Here is a 10,433-nt window from a genome sequence, read left to right on the forward strand (position 1 = left end):
GAAAAAAAAAAAACACACTCTCTCTCTCTCTCTCTCTCTCTCTCTCTATATATATATATATATATATATATATATATATATATATATATCCCGAAATCAGGCAGTAGGGAAGGAGTGCGAGTAGGGAAGGGAACCTAAATGGGATCACAATATGTTGCATAAAACTCACAAAAACTCAAAAAAAGAAAAGAATGGTTATTATGTTGCACTGTGTGGATGAGGAAAACATAAAAAATGCTCTCGCCTGATCCCCATTCTCTTCTCTACAATCATATACTCAGCCTCCATGGTCAATACTGCACCTTGGGGAGCAGGAGCTAGGATAAGTATTTTGGAAGGGGAATCTATGGCATTTTATCCCTTCCCATATAAAGGAGGGTGATCCCTAGTTCCCACACTTGCCAAGGGTTATCTATTTGGAGTAAAAGGCAGAAAGAGAGACTACCCAAAGTACAGTCTTGATCTATCTGTGCTGGATAGTTTTCATTATCTCCTCTAGATCCCTACCAGTGCCCTGTACTTTTTGGGTGCACTGTCCGGGTCCCCTTATGTAGTGGATTACAACTGTGATTGCTTAATGGGTGGGAGGGTCAGAAGAATCCCCTTTCCTTCTGTTGGTTTGGCAGAGGCTGTTTTCCTACTGGAAGTCAGAGCGCCTGTTGGGCGCCATCTTCCACGTTTCTCACTGGGTTCTAATAACTGCTCCTGGGAGGAGTCCCAGCCTCCAAGGGCCTCCACCACCCTTCACTCTGCCATTGCCTTGTAAACACCCTTCATCAAACACTCCTCCTCTCCTCAAGCCACTCTTCCTACCAGAGTCAAAACGAACCTATTAGACTGTAAATTTTCCAAATATAACCCAGGCAGGTTGCAGAATTAGATCATGAAAACCAATATTTAATACCACACACATTTTATAGTAAATAAAACTGCAATTCAAAAAATAATTTACATTTTTTTAAAAAATTGCACAAGCTACGAGAAACAAAGAAAGAGTAGCTTTTTGAAAATAATAATGCCCAACACATGGCATTCAGCTATATATAAAATGGATAGCTGCTTTTGTGAGCTGCTAAAATAATATATCTTTCCATAGTACTTCAGGCGATCAAATGTTTCTTAAGTTACAGAGTCTATCATAATGCTGTTGAGTATGTTTCTAGTATACCCAGAAAGGGCATACCTCAGAGAGGAATGAAGGCAGAGGAGGTCACTAAACACCATCACTGTAAGGCACGGGCCTTGAGCCTGCATGGAGAAATGCTCATTTGCAGAGTAGAATGCATCTCTTTGTGCATGGCCTAAGTAGGGGGGCCTTCCAAGAAAACCATTAGATTTGGCTTGAGCTAGTGAAATAAACAAACCTTGTCCCAAGTGAGAGCTCGTCTGCTTCTCAAAATCATCAGATTCTAAAAGCAGTGTGTCTTGGTTTTTCTTAGTTTGAATCAGAGCTGACTTAACTCTAGCATTAGGATGACCCTTCTTTCAAAGTACTCTGACACTGGAGAGGGGAATGTCAAAGTTTAACAAGTGATGCTGGGAATGGGATGGGGTGGGTTGGACCTCCCTGCTTGAAGCCTCCTCTTATGTTGGTAGTTTGGGGATAGTGCTATTTCTAGAGCATTGGTCTGGCTGCAGGCTGTCTTGGGTTCAAAGCATTATTGACATACAAGTCTTCTCCAAACTTTCTACAGCAGCTAAGCAAATTTGGTTCCCTATCAGATCTTTGAAGATCCAAGGTTTAACGGCAGCATTTCCCAGTTCTGTCTTGGCAAGGTGACCAGGGTCACATTGAATCATTGTGATAGAACACCATTTGGTTCCATTCCAGGACACCTTAACCTAGGACTGGCATTCTCAGGTGAATATTCACTAGAGTTTTATTTTCTCTGTTCACTCCATCAATAGTTGGAGGCAAAGAATAAAATTTAAGTTTTCTTTTATCACAACTCAACTCTGTAATATGTCGGAGTAAGTGCTGTTTCTCTTATCTAGCTTGAAAATGAGTCAGTAACTTAAACAACATGCCTGATGTAACAGGCTCTTTAGAGAGGAAATTATTTTTTATAACTTATTTATTTTTATTTATGTGTGTGAGTGTATTGCTTGCATGTATGTAAGGGCACCCGTGTTGTGCAATGCCTGTAGAGGTCAGGAGAGGGCAGGCATTATTCTGGAATTTGGGAGGGCACAGTGTGGTGGGATAGGAGATTGTAATTAACATTTTCCATTATGATATTTTACAAAGTCATCTGATAAAAAGGAATCAATATTCCAGATTCAAAGCTCTTTAGAATCTTGTGTTTAGTGTGACCTATGGGTCACATTATTCCCACGAGAATGGTTTCTTGACATCAGACTCTGGGTGGACAGGGAAGCCTTATCTATTGCCTTAGATTTTAGTTAAGTTAAAATTGTCTAGTATGTTTAACTTTATAAAAACACAAGTGTTTTATCTATTTATTTTAAAATAAGATCTGATTTACTATAGCCGATTTGCGTCAAAGCGATACATAGTTATTGGGAGTCTCTCTTAGTGATCATCGATTTTGATAGTTAAGCCACTGATGCATAATGACTTTGAGTGAACAATGAAACTGGAAATAACGAAAATTCTTTTTATTTTTTAGATAACATCCACCCTACATTCGCCCAAAATAAGGTGTGTCTACTATTCTAAAGACCATGTTAGAAGACTGAAAACTGATGGCAAAACTCTTTTCAAATACCGGAAGTCTACTGAGTATTTTAAACTTCAATTTACAATGCAAGCACATTTTAAAAACCTGCCAAATTAAACCTAATTTTTCCACTTTCACTTCATGTAAAAGATACTATGTCTACATTAATTGTAAACTGTTCTTTGGAGGAGTAAATATATTAAACAGTATTCCACTTTTCAAAATTTTTGCTTTATAGTTTATTTTTGTAACATTTCATGTGTTTATACAGTAACTATGATTAAATGTACAAATTCACTGAAATATTTTGATGCTGAGTTTAAACCATGCCAAACGTTTGGAAACATATTCAGATATGACTCACTATTACATGATTTCTTATGTAGTATGAGTCAGACTATGTGTCTTAAATAAAAATACAGACAGATGAATTCTGCTGTGACACAATCATCTTGTAAAGTATATGCATATTAGTCAAGTCTTTAGTATCAGCATCTGAAGAGTTCCAGTATATCTGATGAATGGTCCAGATTTTTCAGATTTTTACCTTAAAACTGACCTTCAGACATACCCATGAACATCGCCTCTCCCCCTGAAATAATTGGAAAGCACTAATCAGAATTAACAACTTTTTATTATTTCTGTTTGAGAAGAACATTCCTGAAGTCTTCTTCATTAACATTATCCCAAGAGACACCGTAGAATAAATAACCTGACAACTTGACATAGTTCCTAAAGGATGGGTGAACCCAGATGACATTGACCAAATTAGTACCTGGTAAGGGTGACACTGTAGTGACTGGAGTCTACTCTCACAAGTATAAGCATAGCAGTAAAAGGTGCTGACGACTTTCAACTTCATGGTTCGAGTAAAGGGTCCATTAAGTAACCACAAGACAGCAGCTTCTCTGCCTTGATTGCTTCATCGCTTCCACGTATTGACTTCCTTGAGCATGCAGTTTCATTTGGTCTGACTGTACACTACATTTATAACAGCACTGAAGATTAAAACAGAGAAGACGGTAACTATGTAGAGCTTTAAACAAATTACAAAACCACTGCTTTGTCATTCAACAGGAAAGCTTAAATCAACTGGGTCTTAGACACAGCTGGTCGTCCTTCAAAGACCACATAGCGTGCTTACTGAGTGTAGGTTTTATAGATCCTTCTGACACCTTCCATGAAGGGTCTTGTCATCAGGTCTGTAGCCCAGACTGCTGCTTAAAAGTTTGTTTACGCTCTTTTATTAGGGAAGTTTTGTTCTGTTTATATGCTAACTTTTTACATTCCTCCAAGGAAGCATTCTCAAAGGGCCTTCCAGAGGTTCCCTAACAAAGCACATCCTCATGACTGTCTGCAGAGCTCAGCCTGTTTACTGGCATTGGACTGGGTTGAACAGGAAGTTTGTGGTGCGTCTTGTGTTCTCAACGAAGTCCGACAACAGAGGACTGAACGCATTAGTCTCAGAACAGGAGGCCTAAGGATGGCAAAGACCCAAGGGTCAATTATGGAATTAACTGATAAAAATCTAAGAGCTAGTAGGTCCCACTTTTCCTTTCGGGAAGAGGTTTCATTCATATAAGCAAAAATCTGTAAGGAGCAGAAAAAGAAAACGACGTTAGTTCTGAATTATAGCACTAGCCAGGCCGAAAGCCTACACCATTTTTTGAGATTTAACCTTATTTTGTGTGGTAGTGGTGGTGAAAGAAGCAGAGAGCAAAGAAGTCTCATGCTTCTTCCATTATGTAAATCATAACATAATGATTTTTCCCTTTAACTCACTGAAAATGTGTCCTGTGATTACAATTAGCACTGGCATCATGCAAAAGCGTCTAGTCTTGTTATTGGGAATGGAGGGAAATGATTAAACTTTCTTTGGCACCTAGAAAAGAATTATTTTTTTCCTCAGATGATTTTGCTGTATAGCCCACACTGGCCTCCAATTTACAATCTGCCTATAATCTCCCAAGTGGGATTACAGGTGTGAGCCACTGTGCTGTGCTAAATATAATCTTTTAATATCAGCAGTAATAATGATAATATTAGTAACTCATTTATCAATAGCCTAAAACATGTGTCAGGAAAGGTACTAGGCACAAAACCTGCTTTATTTCTAGCCTTTATGAAAATCTTGACGGGTAAGTGTTGTCTCCTTTTAACAGATGAGGAAGTGAATTTCAGGAATCTTAACATGTTACACTTCGGAAGACCTCACCTAATGTAACCATCACGATTCAGCAAGAGACAGCAATAGAGTACTGCCAGTGGGAGTAAGGGTTCTAAGCACTGAACTGCTAGGGCCTGAACTGTAACTGGATATAGTGTTGGTACTACAGACAAGAAAGCTAAACTCTATGCACCTGTAAAATGGGTATATTCATCACACCGACTTCACAGGATTGATCCCAGGACGACAGGAAGCAACAGACACATTGCCTGCTTCTACAGTGTTCGTGTAGTAAGTGCTCTACAAAAAGGAGTTGCTGTCTCATCTTACCAATACACAGAAAAGTTAGACAACTTGCCCATGTAGCCAAGGCTGTTTGGTGGCCTAGTAAAGACACAAATTACAACTCTTTTGATGCCAGTGCAGTGCTCACTGGATGTGACATCTAGGTCAGTTTTACAGCAAAGGTCTTCCACGTGGACCAGTGCTTTCAAACTGGTATTGCTGCTCTCATCTCCTTAGCTACTTAGGGAGAAACACAACTTTTTGGTCAGATTGACAGGAACAATATGTACTTAATGGAGAAAGCACTTCCATTTAGCTTACAGAAAGGAGGAAAGCAAATGGGGATTACACCTCATCATTTAACACTGATTTTCATAATGCTTCAGAGACCCTCCGACCAAAATAGTGTGTGACTTAGGGAGCTATCCCCCAAGCCCCACTCCTTTTGCAGAAGAACTCGTTCCTTTCTCCCATACTTACTCTGCAGGCATCTGGGAACTGGATGTACCACGCAAATTGTAGGGAGAGAGAAAAGTAGTCATCTTCGGGTTGCTTATGTTAGGACAATAGCGGGAAGGTTTGGCAGTCAGAGGTGTTTATGCCAGAGAATCTTGGCATAGAGAATGGAGAAAAGATTTGGCAGATGAGTAAGGAAAAAGAAGAATTGATGGTGGGCTTCCCAGACTTTAGAGAGAAGAAAGTTAGGTGGGCTATGCATGGGGCCGCAGCTTTCTAGTCTGTTACACTACTTTGTATGTGAGATATACAGAAAGATGTATTAAAGAGGTATTTTGGGGAGTAGAAATGAGGATAATGGCGTACATACACTCAATGTTACAACACCGAACACACACACACACACACACGCACACACCTGCACACAAAAACAACAGCACTCTTGGAGAAAAGGTCACAGCCAGCTTTGATGTAGGTTAGCAGAGAACACGATAATGCTAACTTGGGCGGCTAAGTCAAGCAGTGTAGACAGAGTTCCCCATCTGGGTGTCACAGCTTTGCTCATGAAGATGAGTCAGGTTTCCAGTACAGAATAACCTATGCCACAGTTCCTGGTCTTCTAGAGCGAGGCAGGGTAGTGAGAAGTGAAAGACGATTTAAAGGATGAAGCAATTCTGTACTGTTTTCTTTCTTTTCAGCCACTATAGGGGGTAATTTTTAGAATTGCTTAAAATACGCCTTTCAGAAGGTGGCCAATAGTTTGTAGAAGATGATTTGATTCTTTTACATTTGGAAGTGACCTGCTCTGGGCACCTCTGAAGTTCTTAGTATAAGTTTTGTCTTCTGCCTCCCACGTTTCCTCTTTGCTTCTTGTCTTCTGACTGGCATTTACCACTTTTGCTCTTGTACAGCCTGGGCTTGATTTTTTTTCTAAGTTGTAGTGAAATGCATACATAACATAAAATGTGCTATTTTAGCACTTTTTTTTTTGGTCTTTTTGAGACAGGGTCTCCCTGTAGTCCCAGCTGTCCTGGAACTCACTATGTAGACCAGGCTGGCCTTGAACTCACAGAGATCTGCCTGCCTCTGCCTCCAGAGTGCTGGGATTAAGGCGTGTGCCACCATGCCCCGCTTATTTTAGCACTTTTAAGTGTATGACTCAGTGGCATTCAGTACATTTATACTGTCATGCAACTATATTATCTATATTTATAATTTTTATATATTATTATTTTAGTGATTTTTTTTTTTTGGTGTGTGATGTTAGGAATTTAACTTAAGGTCTCGTGCGTGCTAGGCCAGTGCCCTACTACTGAGCTATATTTCTACCCCTATTATGATGTGTTTTTCATTTGGTTGGTTGGTTGTTTTTTAGTTTTGTTTTGTTTTTGAGACAGGATTGCCCTGTAGCTCCAGCTGGCCTGGAACTCACTATGTAGATCAGGCTGGCCTTGATCTCACAGAACTCTGCCTACCTCTGCCTTCCGAGTGCTGGGATTAAAGGCATGCAGCATCATACCCCGCAATTATGATGTTTTGATAGCTGATATCTGAAATGTCTCTAGCTGGGAAAAGACCTCCTTGGTCTGGCTAATTATTGGAGTCAGCAAAGGGCTCAGCAGGGAGCATGTCTTTTCTATACATAGTACTAACCAGTCCTGAGACTCACCTCCTTTAGCAACCCCTATAAGCCCAGAACAATATTCCTCCCTCTTCATCACCCAGGGGAGGATACTAGGTAACTAGGGACTTCCCTACAACTTACAACCCATTCTATCTAAGTTTTTCAGTCCTAATCTGTTTACTCTGACATGCCTTTTCTGCAGAAACTCTAATAAAGGCCCTAGACCAGGTTCTGGGATCCCTTCTGGCCCTGTGCATCCCAAACAGCACACTGGTGCTTTTCATGCAGCCCTGCCTGGGATGCAGCATCTGTCTTCCCAAATTTCACATGTGTCTTCTCTTGTAAATGCACGTGACTGACCCTGAAGTAAAAGAACATGGAACAACAGCCATCACCACCATCTGTCTCAAAACTGAAAGTATAAATCTAGATCACAACTGTACATTCCCCTCCCTCTAGCTATCTTCAGAGTTTAAATGTTTTTGATTTATTCATGTTTATTTTTTATGTGTGTGAATATTTTGTCTGCATGTATGCAAGTGTACCTGTGCATGCAATGCTTGCTGAAGACAGAGGAGGGTATCAGATCCCCTGGAAGTGGAATTATGGATGGTTGTTAGCCACCTTGTGTGTGCTGGGATCCAAACCCAGGTCCTCTGTATGAGCAGTGCATAACTGCTGAGCCATCTCTCTAACCCCTGATAAGTTTTTAAAAAGCATTTTATTTATTATTTTTATTTTATGTGTATGCGTGTATTGCCTGCATGTAAGTAAGTGCACCCATGTCATGAAATGCCTGCAGAGGACAGAAGAGGCTGTCGGATCCCTGGAACTGGAGTTACGGACAGTTAGCTGCCATGTGGGTTCTGGGATTCAAACCTGGGTCTTCTGCAAGAAAAGTCAGTGTTCTTAACTGCTGAGCCGTCTCTCCAGCTGCCCCTGATCAGTTTTTAACAAAAGGCTGGTACATGGGATACAAAACAGTGAGTGATGTGTCAGTGATATTTTGAAATTAAGATTTGGAGGTTGGTGAGAATTTATGCATTATTTGGCATATGTATTTGCTGTGAGAAAAATCCCAAGTGCTAGTCTAAATGAGTCCAGTGAGCTAATTTCTTAAGGCTGTCCCCTCTAAAAGGTTTTCCAAAGAGTTGTGACATGTGCCAAGGAGCACAGATGGGAATCTGATGTTTTAGACCCATGGGAAGCTTCATCTTGGCAGACGCTGTTTGTTTAAACTACTTTCCTGCCTCTACTATGCTGCAAAGTGGGTTCAAAGTTTTTGAGCAGATGAGCACTTGATTTGCTGATCACTGAACTAAATCATTGGGGAAACTTTAAAACACTCAGATCCCTTGCTCCCTTCACTTATTTAGTCTTGGCTGTAACATAGGTCTCGGGGTTTTTAAGAGCCTCCCTCCCTTCCCACAGGTGATTCTATTGCACAGCCAGAGTTGAGAAATTCAGTTTTAGAACTTTGCTTAAACCTAAAATAGCTTTGTATTATTCACTCTTAAAAACAAAATACCTACAGTTGATCTTGGACTTTATAGCCATACACAGGTGCCAATGATCCGAGTGCAACTGACTATGACTAGTAATAATCAGATACATACAGATTAGAGACACATTTGCCAACATCTAAGTGTTATTAACAAAAACAATGAGCATTTCTGTAAGAAACAGTATATTTTAAAATGAAATGGAGATCTTTTTTAAAGGTTAAAAACTCATTCAATTTTTATGTCTTACAGGGTTTATACTGAGTTCAATATTGTATAACTGTATTAATTCAACTGTGAACCTAAAAATTTTATAGCCACTTTTGAAAGAGATGTATTTTTGCTCTGGAAATTGTTATTGAGTATGTTAGAACTGTAATGAAACATTTCTTCTAAAAAATAAAAAATATATATGTATAAAAACAAACAAACAAAAAAAGACTTGCTTAGGCATGCTGCTCAGTCAGACAAATGACTGAGCTCCCAGAATTCAGATTCTGATCATCAATCAGAATTTCTTTTGGAAATCAAACCCTATGGAAATGGCAACTAATATTTAGTAAACACGTGCTGTGTGCTTGGCATTGGCCTAAGCATTTTGTAAGTCATAGTCTGTTGAATCCTTACTCAAACCTCAAAGTATTATTACTCTCATTTTAGACAAGAAGAAACCAAAGTTTAGAGACTAGTTACTTTGCCAAAGGTCACACTCTGAGTAAAGAGGGAAGCTCTGTAGTCAAACTGCAGTGGTAGGGCACTAATTTCACTTTCAGCCCCTACACAATATGCTGCCTCCTATACACAAAACCTTTGACACAAAGTTTCATGTGAGATTCCCAAATGACCGACTGAACTATGGGTTTGAACACTTCTGTTCAAAGATGTTGTGGAGACTTATGGCTATCAGCTTATTTCTGTTTACAGACCGAGAAACTATGGCACTTTTAAAGTAGCTGTTTGAGACACATAGATCAATGGAACAACACTGAAGATCCAAACCCGAGTACACGCAATTTCAGCCACCTGATATTTGACAAAGGTGCCAAGAACACACAATGGAGGAAAGACAGCATCTTCAACAAATGGTGCTGGAAAAACTGGATCTCCACCTGTAGAAGAATGAAACTAGATCCTTATCTTTTGCCTTGAACAAAAGTCAACTCCAAATGGATCAAAGACCTCAATGTGAAACTGGAAACCCTGAAACTATTAGAAGAAAATATTGGCAGTAACTTACAGGATATAGGTGTAGGAAAGGATTTTCTAAATCAGACAGAAGCTTCTCAGGAATTAAGGTCAGCAATCAATAAGTGGGACCTTACCTAGCCAGTGACACATCTGTCAGGGGTTTAACATCCAGAATATATAAAGAACTCATAAAACAAAGACTCGAGAAACCAAATGACCCAATTAAAAGATGGGCTAAAGATCTTAATAGAGAGTTCGAAGGAAGAAATAAAAATGGCTAAAAAAAAAATCTCAAAAAGTGTTCAACATTGTTAGCAATTAGGAAAATGCAAATTAAAACCACCCTAAGGTATCACCTCACCCCAATCAAACTGGCTAAGATCAAGAGAACAAATGATAGCAAATACTGGCAAGGATGTGAAGAAGGAGAACACTCATTCACTGCTGGTGGGATTGCAAACTTGTACAGCCACTATGGAAAACAGTGTGGAGAACTCTTAAAAAACTAAAAATGAACCTACCATATGACC

At 39.6% G+C, this 10,433-nt stretch overlaps 1 protein-coding gene across 1 annotated transcript in view; it reads right to left on the reverse strand.

Moving 5' to 3' along the window:
* Positions 1 to 3,296: 3,296 nt before the first annotated feature.
* Ptger2 (prostaglandin E receptor 2) overlaps positions 3,297 to 10,433 on the reverse strand; it is a 15,960-nt gene continuing 8,823 nt past the window's right edge. Inside the window, exon 2 of the mRNA XM_008839577.3 lies at positions 3,297 to 4,271. Within this exon, the coding sequence (XP_008837799.1) occupies positions 4,026 to 4,271 (246 nt within the window). The 3' untranslated portion in view covers positions 3,297 to 4,025. The remainder of the gene's footprint in view (positions 4,272 to 10,433) is intronic.

Source organism: Nannospalax galili, unplaced genomic scaffold (genome assembly GCF_000622305.1).
Source record: "Nannospalax galili isolate Female #2095 unplaced genomic scaffold, S.galili_v1.0 scaffold336, whole genome shotgun sequence".
Classification (NCBI taxonomy): domain Eukaryota; kingdom Metazoa; phylum Chordata; class Mammalia; order Rodentia; family Spalacidae; genus Nannospalax; species Nannospalax galili.